At 44.5% G+C, this 18,305-nt stretch overlaps 1 protein-coding gene across 2 annotated transcripts in view; it reads right to left on the reverse strand.

Moving 5' to 3' along the window:
• Nucleotides 1-18,305, reverse strand: part of klhl13 (kelch-like family member 13) — a 97,640-nt gene that overhangs the window by 67,481 nt on the left and 11,854 nt on the right. Inside the window, exon 1 of one of the 2 annotated variants that reach the window (XM_063202727.1) lies at nt 5,253-5,868. The exons of the other annotated variant lie outside the window; for it this stretch is intronic. Within the exon in view, the coding sequence (XP_063058797.1) occupies nt 5,253-5,350 (98 nt within the window). The 5' untranslated portion in view covers nt 5,351-5,868. Of the gene's footprint in view, nt 1-5,252; nt 5,869-18,305 lie in introns of those variants that run through there. 2 annotated transcript variants of the gene reach the window in all.

The following is an 18,305-nucleotide window of genomic DNA, read 5'->3' on the forward strand; positions in this document are numbered from 1 at the left end:
ATCGTGATAGAATCGCATCGTGGCATGTGTATCGTGATGCGCATCGAATCGTGAACCCTTTGCCGATACCCACCCCTAGTTCGAATCCCCCCTGACCTCTCCTTACATCTCCATCCATGGCTGAAGTGCCCTTGAGCAAGGTACCTAACCCCACATTGCTCCAGGGCAGTAGCGGTGGGTGGAAATTTTGATTGGGGAAGCACTATACAGAATAGCGCAGGTGACGTCAGCATAATAAGAGGTGTCGATAGGCATGGATTTCAGTTCTTGCCTAGCTCTATTTAATATGCCATGATGAGGTTTGCAGCAAGTGAAACGTGTAAGTAAAAGAGACACAAGCTTGCTCCACAAAAAAATCCCAAACTGTTTTGAGATGTGCACGATGTAAGGGGTCACTAGAGAAGGGCAGGTTGCATAGTCTAAAACCTCTGATGCTCTCAGATATCGGCTACCAACCATTCCAGTGCAAGTCCATCACCACAAAACCGGAGACCTTTTGTAGCCTAACAGACAAGCGTCACAAAGTAAGAGTTTCCACGTAGTCCACCAGATCCCAATCAGCCCAGCCCTCTGCACGACAGAAGAGATAACTTAAACAACAACAAATGCGCTGTCTTTTTCTATCCCTGCTTGTTGTCACACGCGCCCTACTGTTATTCGTGACGACAGCCAGGAAATATTGCGCAGGCCTGCTAGGGTCAGTCCATCTGCCACGAATGACTTTATCCNGCATTGACCACAACAACAGCCAATAAGACGTCCTTGATTACGGCACAAAAACACCAGCTCTCACCTCTATTCTCTACAACCGACAGTGGGATACGCGCACACAACAAAGCACCTCAGTAACTTTACGACAACATAATTTGCCAGAACCGCATTGAACATCGAGGCACTCGGCGGTGCTATTACAAGTAGCAAGCTAAACATGACTCACCCACCAGTTGCCTCTCGAGAGCACTCTGCGAATTAGGTTCATCAAATCGCCTATCCAATTCCTTTGCAAATCATAGACTGTATGGTCCAAATACCGTCCCTGTAGGAATCCCAACACCGATCTCAAGACATGTTCTCTTTTGCTCTCCATGGTGTCAATATAAAACTCTGTACTGTCCGTGAATGAGACTGAAGAACAGCGCGGGTAAAGTGTCATCTCTCTTACAAAATACTTATTTGATATTGGTGGTCAACAGCTTTAGGGCGGGTTTATTAGAGCCAACTTCCAATCACTACGAGAAAGCCAGGAGAAGCACATCCGTCTAAAATTTACCCAGGAAGTTTCTCCATACAATGCACAGTATTACAGCCGCACTCTGATTGGCCAATGCTCCTCAATGTTTTATCAATCGGCGGCAAGAGCTCAGGTGAAGCAACATGCTGTTGCTGTATGCATGCTTCCCCTCATACACGTCAGTAGCCGAACCAGAAGACTGCTCGTCGCCATGGTTACTCCTCAAACAAAATCATGCACTCGTGAGGGAATGTGGTAGAAATCATAGCCTAGATGTTTAAAGAACTGCAATTTTAACTCGCCACCGGTTGAAATTAAACGTAGCCTTCATGAAAATACAGTATATTGAATCTCGACAATATTGATCAATAAATATGGTTCGTTTTTCAGCTGAGTTCCAGTAGGCTGTGCTTCCCCTAGCTTCCAATAGGAGTCGCCACTGCTACAGGGACTGTAACCAATGCCCGGACAAAAAAAACCTGTAAGTCGCTTTGAATCAATGAAAGCGTCAGCTAAGCGCAATGTAATGTAAAATCATTCTGTATCAAAACAAACCAACACTTTAAAATCTTGATGCTGCTGATGAGATCCTAATCATACAAAAAGCAAGAGGACTAAATTAACACGACTCTTGCATCAATATCAAGAGAAATACAGACTGATAACTGGTAAGGTGACATCACAGCTTTGGGTCTTTGTACTGTGAATAAATGAATGGATTTGTATTTACTTGTATGCACTAAATGAATGGACATGGATGTATGTGTTTGGGATACGTGATGGATGAGTGCATGAGGTTCTTGAGTATATTTCTAAAATATGTTATCTTAATTATTTATCGCGTCACCAAACAAGGACTTCTCAATTTTGTTGAACTTGTTACAATGATAAAAAAAAACATATTTATCATATTCTATAGTTTAGTAAGTGTTGTAAATTAATGTAGAGATGCAAGTGTAAATGTACTGTAGTACTGCGGTAAGCTAAATCAGCAAAGCTGGGTTACCATCTGTGGAGCGTAGATAGATCAGAAGGTATCTGATGCCACACAGGATGACCCAGAACACCAAAGCACATCTAATTCCAACCCCCAATACATTTACGCTCTCTAGATAGCAAATTACCCATACACTGACTGTTCAACCTCAGAGAGATTCAGGAGAACAAGAACAAAAAGAAAAGAGCAAGTGTGTTGGCTTGGGACATTGGGGATGGGGAATATGGATTCAGACTTATTCTGTGTGTGTTATATAAGTAACTTCGGCAATAAACTTTGCTACTTTGGCTGAAGGGCTGTACTGAATAGAACAATCTAATATAATGAATGCCTGAACAAATGCCAATCTAATATAATGAATGCCTAAACAAATGCCAATTTAATATAATGAATGCCTAAACAAATACGTGGCACCTTCATGAGCGGTTCTGGTGCCTACTATAGCTCTGACATTTCCAAGGAATTTAAACAGAAACTTAAACATACACACACACACACACACACGTGCACGCACGCACGCACACACACACACACACACACACACACACACACACACACACACGCGCGCACGCACGCACGCACACACAAACACCAGAGCACAATCTCACTTGATCGCAACTTAAACCAAGACTTATCCTGACCGACCATACTAAAAACACACATCCTTTCATTTAACACTTGATAGGACGGACACACAGATACACAAACACACACACAGTTATTTCAGGGTGGCTCCACCACTTCCACTTCCTCCTCGAGTCAACAGTAGGGGAATGATCAGGGATAAACACACACACACACACACACACACACACACACACACACACACACACACACACACACACACACACACACACACACACACACACACACACACACACACACAGCTATATATTCTTCCAAGGAATAGCTGCTGTTGCTCCGTCTCTCTTTCTCCTTATAGCAAGGGGCCATGCAGCCACAGCAGACCTATAATCAGAGCCCGTGGCCATAAAAACCTGCTGGCTAAAAACACGCCACACAATGCTGTGGGGCTAAAATAGGCAGCAGGGCAGGGCACGGCCGGGCAGGGCCACCACCAAGCCACGCCTGTCATGCCACGGCACGCTACAGTCACATCCTACCACGCCTACCTTTAGTTCAGTATAGGCAAATGACAAAAATATTGTTTCAAATATAATCGATATTATGAAATTTGGATATTGTTTGACAGACAGACAGCAATATTGATATCAGGATATTAATACGATATATTGCACTGCCCTGCAGCCGGTCATATCCACCCTGCCTCGCCTGTGAGTGACACAGGCCTTTAGCCGTCCCTAAACACAACAGAGGACAAAGACAAAGAGAAGAACCCTAAATGATTTAGACCGCAATCCTGGCCAGCTTACCAAAGGGGCTTGTTATCTACTTGGGACTTGTTGGGAGTATCTTTTTTTCAGTTTTTCCTCTCCCTTGACAAAAACAGGCTTTACTTTCCCTGTACACAGTAAAAAATACATAAATAAAAAGCAGTGTTCATTCAACACTCTTAAAGAGAGGACTCGGGTACCAAATAAAGTACATGATTATGTTAAATCAACTCGCTTAAGTGCTGAGCCAACACTGCATCTTTTACTATGTAGGTTTGAAGGAGTGAGAAGAGGAGGAAGAGTGGAGAGGAGAGGAGAAGAGAGGAGAGGAGAAGAGAGGAGAGGAAGAGAGGAGACGAAGAGGGGAGAAGCAGAGAGGAGAGGAGAGGAAAGGAGGAGAGGAGAGGAAGAGGAGAAGAGAGGAGAGGAGAGGAAAGGAGGAGAGGAGAGGAAGAGAGGCTGAGAAGAGGCAGAAGAGAGGAGAAGGGGGAGAGGTGGATGAGTGAGAAGCTGAAGTGTGTGTGTGTGTGTGTGTGTGTGTGTGTGTGTGTGTGTGTGTGTGTGTGTGTGTGTTGGAGGAATCAAAGATCTTGCCAGTGCCCCTGATCTGACCTAGAACTGTCAAAGTATTTATCCAGCTGATCTTGGGCTTATTAATCCACACGCCGACGACCCCAGTTGGGGGACGGACGGCAGCACAAACTCAATTTAATACGCCGTCAACAAACTGTCCAACTCGGCTGTCTAGGAACACAGCATCTTTAGTAGCAAATAAATTGTAACAAATGCGTGTCGGATACACAGTCACAGACGCTTGTCAACCACTCTCTTCTATGCGATGTAATCCATCTACACGACAACACTTCAATAGCGCGTCTGCAATAGTTAATTTGATATTTTTTTTATTCCCCTTAAAACATTGCTGAATTAATGATTCTGGTCTGTGAATTTCAGACCTACTGAATGAAGTTCAGTGGTTCCAAAATGTTCAGTAGTTTAACCCTTTGAGGAGTACCATGACAAATATGTGATTAGAATTTTGCCAGCATTTTGAGTTCTCATTAGGATGTGACAAAGACTTTGCAGGTTTTTTAACACAGGGTTCTATGGGAGCTGTAGAGTGTTCAAGTAAAATTCTAGAAGAACTGGGAAGAATATGTTTTATCAGCATTCAAACACTGTTCCAGCCGGCCAGTGCACCTTGCTTCTGGTGTAATGTATAACCACGGGCAAAAACAAGGAAGCAAATGCCGTGCAAAAGGGAGAATGCCTGTCGGCCAAACGAAATGTAGTGCGGAGCTGGGGGAAAAAATACTGGCGCCGCGGGAAGAGACGAGGGAGATGGGTACGAGAGGTATTACGAATTCACAAAACCCTCATGAACACCAGACTGGGTCACTGAGCAAATCTGACAGACAAATTCTATCACACACCGCTGAATCACACAACCTTCAAAAAAATCATCCATGCGCAACGCCGGAAGGAGCACACACAAACCCACAGCAATACATTGTCATGAAGCGATAAGGAGGGGCGGTTGGTTGACAGCTCATTCACAACACAAACACATACACAAACATTATATTGGACCGACGTGTGTAATTTATAATTGGCCATCACCACAACAACTAACACACAGTTCCGTGTCCGTGGGTCGTTATTTACTTACATGTAGGCTGGCGAAAGCGGAGAGGACCTGGAGGTTTTAAGAACGGGCACTGGGAATTTCCAGCTGACGGGGGAACCGCTTTTCCATTTTAAAGGCATGTTGTTGTCACCACCAGCGGACTACAGCTGCGACAACGGCGATGAAACTGTGCGCTTCCATGAACAGGGCATCGGCGAGGGCGTCCATACCACACTAACCCACACCGAGAAAAGAGCAAGGGAGTGGGGGATGGAGGATGGAGGACAGACGTAGGCAACCACCACCAGCAGCAGCAGCAATGGAGACAAGAGCAGCAGGAACCGTGGAAGTTAAAGGTTAACAGCTCGGGCTAACGACAGGCTAACGCTAATGTTGGTACCACCGCTGCATCCTTCCCCCCAAATCGATGCTTCCTCGTCTGTCAGCAGCGAGGGAAGCAGTGAGTACGTCCCGAATGGCTGGGACAGAGAGGAGAAAAGGCAACAGACAGGCGCGTATTCTTCTGAGCGCAACGGGAACGATGCTTCCCGCGGACCGGCAGGCAGGCAGCCCAACAACAGCACCTTGATTATAGAGCACCGTCGCCTGCAATGCCGGACTTGCTATGGGAAGAACTCGGAAGGAGGGAGGAGTGATGAGAGGCAGAGAGAGAGAGAGAGAGAGAGAGAGAGAGAGAGAGAGAGAGAGAGAGAGAGAGAGAGAGAGAGAGAGAGAGAGAGAGCGAGGTGCCAAGTGGAGGGAGGGAGGGACGACAGCTCACAGGCATCAAGAGCGGTTGATGTTTTTAAAAGCGGTGGTCCACACATATATCCAACGGAGGGGAGTCAGGAATAGATCTAATTAAAGCTTAAGATCAAGCCCACACATGGACGCATGGAAACGCACGCCATGAAAATAAAACATGCTGGTAAAGCAATTGCTCCCGACCCGAGTTAATTCGAGGTGGTGGAAGATGCTGACATCAAGGCGACCGTGTCACTTGGTTGGGAACACGGGTCACTGGCGAGCACAGCACAGCACAGCACAGCACAGCACAGCATCGCCCACGGCGTTCTGGAGAATGCGGGGCAGGATTTAATCCTCATTGTCAGCCGAGAACGCGGGACCCCTGTAAACCCGGAGAACACTCGTTTTAACGATTACGCCCCAGTCCATCCGCGGGACTGTAAAGCGGTATCGTCTGTCACGGATGCTCAGTGCAAACCAATGACCCAGCATGCACGTGAAACGAAGATACCCCACTTAGGACGCGCGCATATTTAGGTCATAACCATCCTCTCTCTCGGCTCGCAACTCGCATTGCAGCACCCCGAGTAGCCTTTCTTATCAGAGTCAGCACACCTTAACAATATAACTGCTACCCCTTGTAGTACAAAAGCTGCTATGTAGGCCTAGTAGCTATGTAAATGATGTGGGGATGCTCCATCGAGTAATTTCTTTGAGTCAGAGACTGGAGTGATATCAAATATTGATCATGGTGAATGAGCATGATTCAAGACCCATTAAACCCCAAAAAGGTCCAAGAAACACAGCCCAGGTAACTGCTTGATTTAAAGTGTTCTCAAAATTATGACCAGCCCACACAGCACACAAGTGTTCACTGCACACTACAAAATTGCATTTATGCCTCACCCGTGCAAAGGGGTAGCCCCCGATGGCGCCCCAAGGGAGCAGTGTGGCGGGATGATACCATGCTCAGGGTAGTTACCTCAGTCAAGGAGGAGGATGGGGGAGAGCACTGGTTAATTACTCCCCCGACTAACCTGGCGGGTCGGGAATCAAACCGGCAACCTTTGGGATACAAGTCTGACACCCTAACCACTCACCCATGACTGTCCCCATTAGGAGTCAAGAATGCAATTCATGTAGAGAACCCTGTTCTCATCACCCGGGAATACAATCTGCCATTCACAAAAACGCAGTGACATTCATACAACTGTGTGCCAGGTTGGAAGTCAGCTGGAAATTGACAACATTTAATCTATTCTCTCATTGACAAATATTTTCCACAGCGGGTGGAATATCTCTACAATCTTCAGGAAGCCATATGAAGGGGAGGCTGTGGCACTCATTCATGGATATGCACAGCTGTGGTGTAATGGTTAGGTGAGTTGGACTGTAGGTCAAAGGGCTGCCGGTTCAAATCCCGCCCTTACCTCTCCCTACAATGCCATCCACGGCTGAAGTGCCCTTGAGCAAGGCCCCAAGCCCCGCATTGCTCCAGGGACTGTAACCAATACCCTGTAAATAACTGTAAGACGCTTTGGATTTCTTTAAAAAGCATCAGCTAAGTGTGATGCAATGTAACAGTCATGGGTTCTCTGGCCATAAGGAGGCAGGTTCGAGACCAGCATGGGCCAACCCCAGTAGCGTTTTGGAGTGCGTGCACATCCAAATAAAACAGGTGCCGGACTTAAACACGATGAAACAAACAAGAAAGAAGGTCCGCATACTGTTGCTGTTCCCTGTTTTTTATTCAACACAACATTTAGACCAGTCTGGTCTTCGTCAGGTATACCTGTGTGCGGAGTGGACCTTCTTTCTTTTTCGTTTCATATCCCAACCCTAGCCGCTTTCTCGTATCCACTCGTTTCCTATCCATTCTTCACTGTCCTTTCGAATATACGCTCAAGACGCCCATACAGACGTCATATGGAAGGAAACTTTCAAGTTGGTAGGCATGCCTACGATGATGTCAACAGACATTTGCTGAACGAAGCAACAGTCATTTTCTCATGTACTCTTCCTGCTGCACAATTTTTTCTTCCAATATTACACAACCCAAGATGTGCGTCATGCATGCATTTGGATCCTGAAATCTTGTCACCTCTTGGTTTACACATCACATGCGAGTGTGCTAATTTACACATCACTCTAGGGAGGGACGGAAGGAAGGAAGTCTATAGATCTAATAAATAGTAGGGATGCACGATGTGAAAAATTTCGGCCGATACCGATATCCGATATTGATATTGCTGTTTTGGCCGATAACCGATATTAACCGATACCGATGTTTTTTTTGGGTTTTTTTAGAGATAACATTTAATACAGATACAGACTGACAGTGATGCAAACAAACTGAAATTTTGAATGTCCTCTTATTTCCAAAAACACTTTTTAACTCCATGGCATAAAATTAGATAAAAAATAGAGACAACCTAGAAGACAAACGATGAAAGTCACCGTCAAGTCCAATCTTTTAGAACCATAACATATTAAAAAAAAGCATCGGCGTTAACACCGGCCCAGGTTTACCCATTGGACCGATGTCCGACGTGTTGAGAAATGTCAAATATCGGCCGATACCGATACATCTGGCCAATACATCGTGCATCCCTATTAAATACAGAGCTGAACTCCATGACATGCAAAGCCCCACGAGGATCCACGAGTGGCACATTGGCACAATTTTAATTTAAAAAGCAAGATTTCCTTGCCAATTATTTTTCAAGCACGCACATTTAGCGCAACTATTTGCCGATGCGATGTTTCGTTCATTATCAATTCCCTGCAGCACCTCTGCAATTTACTCAAACATGGCAAACACTTAGCCTGCCCCTTTTCATGCAATCAACTAGATGGTTCACTTTGATTTTTTCGAAGCAAAACCCCCCCATTCGGAGTCCAGGCGATGGTCTGCAGCTGTAGCAACACTAATGTGAGGAGACAGATGTGATATTGATTTTTTTACAGTGAGGCAAAACAGCCCATGAGCAGAACATGAACTCCGATTAAAATAAATAAATATATAAATAGAAAAAATCAAAATCAAGACAGCATGAGAGCCACACCTTGAAAAGAGTGGGCATGTTTGCAGAAAAATGCTTGACATGCTTTCAATTATACTATCCCACCACAATTAGGCCGTTGAAGTAAGCAGTCAAGTCATATTCACACCAACCCCTCATGACTTGGACAGGTCTCCAATTTCACACTGCAACAGTAAATTACCTCCTTAAGGTTCTTAAAAGGCAAATGGGCATCTATTAGATGACACTCCAGTCAGTTATAATTTGCATTCTGGACAACGACAGAGAAATGCTCTCCTCCAAGACCGCCAGCAGGGTAAGCAGAGAGCTTAGGGCCTCAAACACTTTGCCCCCAAAATTGGGGCATCCTAAATTGAGATTGCCTAAAAATAACCCTGTAGTATTATTATTATTATTATTATTATTATTATTATCATTATTTAATTATGAGGGGGCCTCCTGACCAGTTATGCTTAGGGTCTCCTACACCTTAGCAGTGGCCAAGCTTTCCTCCTTCAAAATCAGAACAAAAATGGCCAAGCATCCATTCCATCAATTTTACTGTGGCCATACTGAATGCGCTGGCCTCCAAACGCAGCTCAGTTAAAGGGACACTGTGTGGGATTTTTAGTTGCTTATTTCCAGAATCCATGCTGCCCATTAACTAATGTTACCTTTTTCATGAATACTTACCACCAGCATCAAATTCTAAGTATTCATTATATCTGGAAAAATTGCACTTTTCATACATGAAAAGCGGGATCTTCTCCATGGTCCGCCATTTTGAATTTCCAAAAATAGCCATTTTTAGCTGCAAAAATGACTGTACTTGAACCATACCAGAAAATATTTGTTTATGACTTGATAAACTTTCATGTAAATATCAAATTTGGCAATAGGCAGCCCAGTTTCAATGAGCAGCATAGTTGCAGTAAGTTATTGACCATTTCCTGCACAGTGTCCCTTCAATGAACCTTTACCACAGGAAGATTTCGTCAAAACCCGTCCTGGTTCTGCCATTCAGAAGTGCGTGCAAACAAAAATATGTGTCGAGCAGACGACTAGAAGGCAGTAAGTTACTGAGGTAAAGTCACAAAGAACAAAGAATAAAAGAGAAGGATTGCGGCAAGCAAAAAAAAACCCCTACTCAGAACATAATCGGAAACAAACAGAGAAGGAAACAGCCGGAGAACAAACGCATCCATATTCATGCCGCTAATGGACAACTAAATTAGCAACGCGCTAATCAGAATACAAATGACCAACCAGAGGCAAGGAGAGCAAGTTAAGGGTCAAATTAAAATCAATGGAGTCCTGACTGAACCAACTCCAAATAGCCTGTTCTACATCGGAGAGACAGCATCCATTAAGATAGGCCTGATAATGCATCTGAGTGTGAACAGAGATCAACAGCACAAAGTGTCATGGAGGAAGACACAGGCCATCGAGGATGCATAAATAACACACCAGACTCGCTTAATGGGCCGTTTCAGGAACAAATGGCATTCCTTGTCATTACCTTTATAGATTTTTGTCAAATAAAGCACACATTGCAAAAAAAGTCATGCCGTTGTGGTCAAACATACTCTACATCTGGACAGCTGGGCGAAGACAGTAAGTTTTATAGAAGGGATCTGAAACTAGACAAGACTTGACTACGATTTATCCAACAATAAGTTGGCCTTGGTGAACGCGTCTCGAATTGATTTTTTAAATCACTTGGAACTGACCTTTGACAAACAGGTAATATCTGACTGAGGTGAAGGAGTTATCCCACCGAGCCCTAATTCTGATTCCTCAGCATAAGTCATGCCTGCCCCTGACTATAATTTGTCCCAACAATAAGTAGCTCAATGCCCCCAAAACATCAACTATTTGGATTCGACATTTGGCAAATATCTGTAATCTCTGCTGGGGGTGAGTGTGTCAGGCCACAGTGCCTCCAAACAGGTAATACCTGCTGGGGGTGAGTGTGTCAGGCCACAGTGCCTCCAAACAGGTAATATCTGCTGGGGGTGAATATGTCAGGCCACTGTGCCTCCAAACAGGTAATATGTGCTGGGGGTGAATGTGTCAGGCCACAGTGCCTCCGCTTGTGCTTGTGCTTGTGCTTGTGATTAATGCAGGAGTCCCGCTGAGTAGTTGTGTCAGCGCGATGCTGAGGAGTCGTGCAGGACACAGGGCAGCTGGGAGGACTGCTCCTCTGGGCAGCTGGGAGGACACCTCCTCTGGGCAGCTGGGAGGACTGCTCCTCTGGGCAGCTGGGAGGACACCTCCTCTGGGCCAGAGATCACATGCTGGACACAGACAACGATAATCAACTCTGGCATGGCCGTCCTCCATTTATAAAACTGTATTAATAGAAAAATGGCTTACTGTCTCTGTGGCTTATTACAATAACAGCTACCTAGTGAGGATGACGACATCATCTAGTTGTTATGATAAGTGACAGTAGGGTAGAGTATAACTTATTGGGCCCAGAGGGAAATTAAGGTGTCCAGTGGCATACACGCATTAAATACACAAGACATTACACATATAATTTCATATATTAACCATATAGCACAGTCATACAAATGTAATGTGCAATGTAGTACACATCGTAATGTGGTAAAGATGTAATTACTCAATAATGATCTTGATGTTATAAGTACTGTATTGTGATTACAACAAGTACTTCACTGGGGAAAACGGGACCATTGCATGAGCAAATTTTTTTTTTTTAAAGTGTATCGTATTGGCCGATACGCAATATTTATTATTTTATTTCATTCAGGTTTTTTTTAGACTGTTAGATATTACTTGATTGTTAGATTGGGTGTTTAAATGTTACAAGTTCTACCTCAATTTGATAATGTTAAAGGAATGTTTATTTTTAACTTAAGACCTGGAATCGGCCAACGGTGATGAAAAAAAATTGGTATCGCATCGGCCATTAAAAAACCTGTATCGGTCGACCCCTAGTGTTGATGTGCACTGAGCTCAGTATGATGAAACCAGTAATACAAAATAAAGCCAGCCACCGTAGGGGGGCATAATGACACCATGCAAGCCAATATACCAAGTGCACTGCGCTGTGTGCTGCCAACTGTGCCAACTTGGCCAAGCTACCCCGCACGCATCATGCCACCTACATCCTACATCACATTCACTGAATCACACCAGCCAGCTGCAGCAGTCAGGCCCCACCAACTGTTAAGGAGGCCGAGGAGGAGGAGGAAGAAGGAGGAGGAGGGAGAGGAGGAGGAAGAAGAGGAAGAAGGAGGGGGAAGCGGAGGAGGAGAGGAGGAGGAAGAGGAGGAGGAAGAGGAGGAGGCATGCAGTCCAGTCATCCAGTTATCTGGACGCTGACAGCTGAGCGGGACGGCATCCAAACCAGAGGGCATCAGGGGCAGGAGTAACTGAGCATAAATCACTACCACACTAACTGTTGTTAACTAGGGAGGATGCACGATGCATCGGCCTTAACATCGGAATCAGAATCTTAAAGGTATTGATTCCGATATGTTTTTTTTTTTACATTTTGAAAGATTGGACTTGACAGTGACTTTCATTGTTTGTCTTCAATTTTTGTATCTATTCTTTTTTTTATCACAGGGGGTTTTTGGAAATAAAAGTAATGTTAACCCTTTCATTTATGCACGGTCTCTCCGTTGAACCTTTCTGTTACCAAAACGGTAATCTGTTACTTAAGACTCTCACTGTGATGTCAGTGTTATGATGATGTCGACCTAGTTGAGTTTCTTTCTATTTTTTTCCCCCATCAAAACAGTGAGTCAGATGGCCTGCGATGCTGCGTTCCCATCTGCATCCAAAAGGCCACTTGCACATTTCAGATCTCCAACTCGACTCGAACACAGTTTAGCATATTTCACAATAACAAGCTACATAACTGCATTACAATGTTGGGATAATAACATAGAAAAGCCAAGCTAAGCCATGTCGTGTCATGTCATCAGCATCCGTGGAGTTACAGTAGTAGGCAACTAAAGGATTATTGATAGCTAGCTAGCTAGCGATGCTGGTAGCTCGTCAGACTAATCTGCTGATTGGCTGTAATCCGGTCATTGCCTGCCAAGGCACACGCTTCGGTTCAGGACTGCAGCTCAGCCAAGGAGGCCAGTGCATGTAGTGGTGGCACAAGAAAACACATCAAAACATGAACATCCATGGGGGAGGGGACTGGGCATTACATTACACTTAACTGACACTTTTATCTAAAGCCACTTACAATTGTTTACACAGGGTATTGGTTACAGTCCCTGGAGCAGTGTGGGGTAAGGTGCCTTGCCCTGCTCAAGGGCACTTAAGCCATGGATGCGATGGATGGAGGTGTGGAGGTGAGGTAAACGTGGGATTTGAACCTGCAACCCTCTGATCTAAAGACCGTCTCCCTAACCATTAGGCCACGGCTGCCCCACCACGGCTGGAGGTTGCCAACACTGCACTAACACACCCGAACCATATAGATCAGGTGTCACCAACGTGGTGCCCGCGGGCGCCAGGTAGCCCTCCAGGAGCATCTGAGGTGCCCACCAAGGATTTTAATAAACAGTGAGGACTACCAGATTTTAGTCACAGTTAATGCTTTTCTTAGTTTAAATATGAGATTATTTATTCAATATAACCTATAAACAAATTACCATTTAATAATAGTGTGATTTTAGAATGATGCTAAGACATCAATAGAAGACTTTGAGCAAAAGTAGCCTTCGGGTAGCCCTTGGTAGCCCTCAGACACAGAAAGGTTGGGGCCCCCGATATAGATTACAATCCAGCATGGGTCATACCCCAGCCCTACCCCATCCCTCACCTCTCTCATCCCACACACACTGCCTGTCCAGTTCTTCACTACTTCAATTACAATAAAAGCAAACAACCCAAAAATATTAGTATCTCTGTCTGACCATCACTGCATTTGTGACAATGTACTCTTTCAAATACACAACGTAGGCTGCTTGTTTGTGTGGTCCTCGTCAGCTTTGCTACCAAGAGCCTGTGTGTGTGTGTGTGTGTGTGTGTGTGTGTGTGTGTGTGTGTGTGTGTGTGTGTGTGCGCGCGTGTGCGTGTGCGCACATTTGGCAGTGTAAGACAGCCAGTGCAGTCGCTCAGGCGTGAGGTGAAATGTGTTTTTTTCTGAGTGCTTTTCTGTGTTCCAGATCCATGTGCGCTTGTCACCATGTCCTAACTACAGATAGCTATATGGGTCAAACAGAGCGGGAGCGTGGAAGAGCACGGGTAAGAAAGCAAGACGGTGAGGAGGTGAGAGATCAAGGATTCCATTAGGCACACACTCATCATCATCAGCAGCAGCAGCAGCAGCCAGTAATGCGAGAGGAACTACTACAGCACCACCTGCTGGTGGCATGGAGAAGTGACAGAGCTGACATGGACATTTATGTCAACAAACCTGGGGCCTATACTAAGAAGCTGGTTATGTTAAGAAGTAAATCATATAATAGAAGAGCCTGGACTCCTCATTTTCTTAGTATACCTATCTGACCGAGCAACTCGGCACACAAATCACTGTATGCACAAATCACTGTATGCACTCTCTGGCTTGCACGGATGCATGCATACACACACGTGTCCACAAACAGCATTTTGCACTACCAGCTAAACGTGTTTAAATGATCATGTTTGACATTTTTGCCCCTTTTGGACAATTTTGTCTGGAATGCAGTACAGTTTTCCCCACCACAATTTAGATTTTTCAAACACACCTTTCTTTTTTCATACAAAAATGTGCAACTCACCGAGTAGTTAGTGGTGTTCACTGGGCCTCCACAGTTTCGTTGTGAAATATGGATTCAGTCACGTCTTATATGCCCTGTTGCAAAGCCTCCATAACAATGCCAAACACTAGTAAACTACAGCAACGGGTGAATTAAAATTTTCAATGCTCACCTCCCTCCAAAGGTGCAAGTGGTAATGAACGAGAGAGAGAGAGAGAGAGAGAGATAGAGGTAGAGGTAGAGGTAGAGGTAGAGGTAGAGGTAGAGGTAGAGAGAGAGAGAGAGAGCGCGAGAGAGAGCGCGAGAGAGAGAGAGAGAGAGAGAGAGAGAGAGAGAGAGAGAGAGACGTGCCCCTGGGAATTGACAGAGCAATAAGGACAGTGCAGGGTGGCAACAACCCACCCCTCTGTCTTCCCACACTTGATTGAAAGCCAATGGAGCGGCACTCTGTATGACACTGCTATTCATATACCTCTAAACTTAGACACACAGAGACACGGGGGCTTAAAAAAGCAACTGGCTGGATAGACGCTGCTATTTGGGGTGTCCATCTTTCATGCCTGAGACACTTCAAGATTCCCATTCCTCCAGGTCATGTTGTTTAAAAGGTTCGCTTGTAAGCTCCGGGTTTATGTTGCTACATTATTGTGTAATGCATGTGCTGTAACCAAAAGCACAATGCTGATTATTCTCTCTCCAATTAACAGGTGACTGTGCATGAATAAACAGGTTTGTGTTTACTGTGCGCACAGTGTTGAGCAATAACATGGTTAAATACAGTGTTGTTGTTGTTTGTTTATTTCAGTAATTCCATTCATGGCTAAACCACAATTGGCTAACCAGCGGGGATGTCACGATTCATTACAGTGACAGTACAATGTTTGTCGTTGTTGTCGTCGTCGTTTATATCAGCAATTCCATCCATGACAACACCCTAAACTGGATAACCAGCTTAAACCACAACAGAATGGACAGGTAAGTTATTAGGAGTTTGGACCAGTGGATAGGGCTGCACGATTATGGAAAAAATCATAATCACGATTATTCGGGTCAAGTTGTAATCACGATTATTGTTTTTTTTTTGCTGAATTAAAAAAATATATATAACAAAATGAAATATAACCAAGAATAAATTATATACAGGATAAGCAAAATAAAATGAATTGTAATAATTATTTAAAGGCAATAGCATGAGACTTGGGTGGACAGATTTCTGGCCAGAAACACCAGCCTGTCAGTATGTTCTGGCTTCAAGGACGCTCTGGAAGGTAGGTCACTATTGCCACGATTAAATCCCGATTGAAATGACGATTTCGAAATGACGATTTTCGATTCTTTTCGATTAATTGTGCATCCCTACCAGTGGATAACCAGCAGGCAGGGACCAAATACCTGCCATCAGGCCAAGATCTGAGAAGTGCCACTGCTGCCTAGCTTGACTCTGGCACCTGCCAACCGGCCAAATGCAGCTAAACCCTGGTTGTGTGGCAGGTGATCATTTCAGTGTCATGAGCCAATTTGGCAGGCAGCTTATTCTATGGTATGACATTTCGGCATAGCCTATATTTTGCATTTTGCCTCTTGTGTATTTAATTTCAAGAAAAAGCTCCGTTACTTAGTTTCTATTCGTTTGATTTCCATGTAGAAAACTGTGCACTCATTTTCTTGTTTTAAGCTTAACACATCATCTTCTGAGGTTATATCTACAGCGCCATGATAAAGAAAAGAAAAAAAAAAAATCAAATTTGTGGCTAGTAGAATGGCTGTATGGCCAGTGACTTGGGAAAACCACCAGCCAGCCACAGTGGCCGGCAAGCAAAAAAGTGAATGTCAAACCCCGCTGCCTGGGTATGGACAAGCAACACACAGCAAAGTCATGATGGCATCACTTCCTCTGTTGCCTGGTGATGACCCGCGGGGTGTTCTAATAAGGTGGTCCCGTAGGGCTGGGAGATATGAAAAAAAAAAAATCACGATATGGGTTACTTTAAATCACGATAACGATATATATCACGATATAGCACTATAAAGTAATTACATACGTTTTCAGTTATTCTCTTTATTTGGTCTTTATTTTTTTCATATTGCAAATCAACCTTTCTTTAAAATAGATCTTTTTATTCTTATTTTTACAGTTACATGAACTTATACTGTGTATTGTGACAACATGAAATGTAATGAAATCATATTCAATTGTATACAACTGATAAAATTACTATCACGATATAAACGATATAGGAGAAAGGTCACGATATACACTTTTATATCACGATAACGATATATATTGTCATATTGCCCAGCCCTATGGTCCCGTACCAATCTCACCAAGGCCATGTACATCAACACAGATAAATAATGATGCACGTATCCGTGGTTAAAATGGTCTGCCTCCGTTTTTATGTTGTTTATTTACACAATGTTCTGCCAATGTGCTGCACGCGCTGCCAGAATTCCGAGCCGCCGCCTCAGCATTAAAGTGACACTGCCCCATTTTTGGAAATAAGCTTATTTTACACATTCACTTGAGTTAAATAATAGGGTTTTACCGTTCTCCAGTACTTTCAAACGTTTTCTAGTTATGAGCAAAGAGTACTTTCAACCGTTCTCGGGGTATGACAGTGCAAATTTTGCCTCCAAACTAACGGTTAACATTGAGTCCTATGAGACCAGTTAGCCGCGAGCTGGTCTCATAGGACTCAATGTTAACTGCTAGCATGGAGGTAAAATTTGCACTGCCATACCCTGAGAACGGTTGAAAGTACAGGAGAACAGTAAAACCATATTATTTAACTCAAGGGGAGGTGTAATATAAGCTTATTTCCAAAAATGGGACGGCATCACTTTAACTTTGTGGGACCGGTCACCTCGTCGGCCGTGATCCCTTCATACGCATTTGATCCTGATTGCCAAGAAATTGAATTAAGAATAAAATAAAATAAAATAAAATAAAATGTGTCGCCCTTCCAGAGCAGCCCTGTCTGAGCACCAATCAGCTGTGGAGCCCCATAAACAGTAAGGCATTGGGCGCCACGAGAGGCAATCATCTCATCCCGCCTTTCAAAATAGCAGGTCCCGTAAAACCCTGAAAGCGCAGGCAGGACAGGTAGAATTTAGCCACAGCTCCCGCGGCAGGTTAGCAACAGAGCGCTGGAGAAAGCCCTGCCTTTGGGAAGTGTGTGTGTGTGTGTGTGTGTGTTGGGTGTGTGTGTGTGTGTGTGTGTGTGTGTGTGTGTGTGTGTGTGTGTGTGTGTGTGTGTGTGTGTTGGGGGTGGGCAGCAGGTGGCTTTTGTAACCGGATGAGAAAACAACCCGTCTGGGGACACGTAATACTAAACATTCCTCCCCCACCCAAACTCACCCAAACACCCCCCCAAAACACCCCCCCCACTCACTCATCCCCGGCATTGCATTCACTGGCGGCACAGCTCAGCCAATGGGGTGGGAGTTATGTAAACACGCAGCGCAACGACTCGACGACTGGGTTTCTAAATAGCCAGGCTCAGTCAGACTCGCCTATGCCTAGAATTCACACGGCACAAATCAAATGACGATGCCTAAAGTTGCTGCCTGGTCGGAGGCCCCCACGGGAG

The sequence above is a fragment of the Engraulis encrasicolus genome, chromosome 7, assembly GCF_034702125.1.
Source record: "Engraulis encrasicolus isolate BLACKSEA-1 chromosome 7, IST_EnEncr_1.0, whole genome shotgun sequence".
Lineage (NCBI taxonomy): Eukaryota > Metazoa > Chordata > Actinopteri > Clupeiformes > Engraulidae > Engraulis > Engraulis encrasicolus.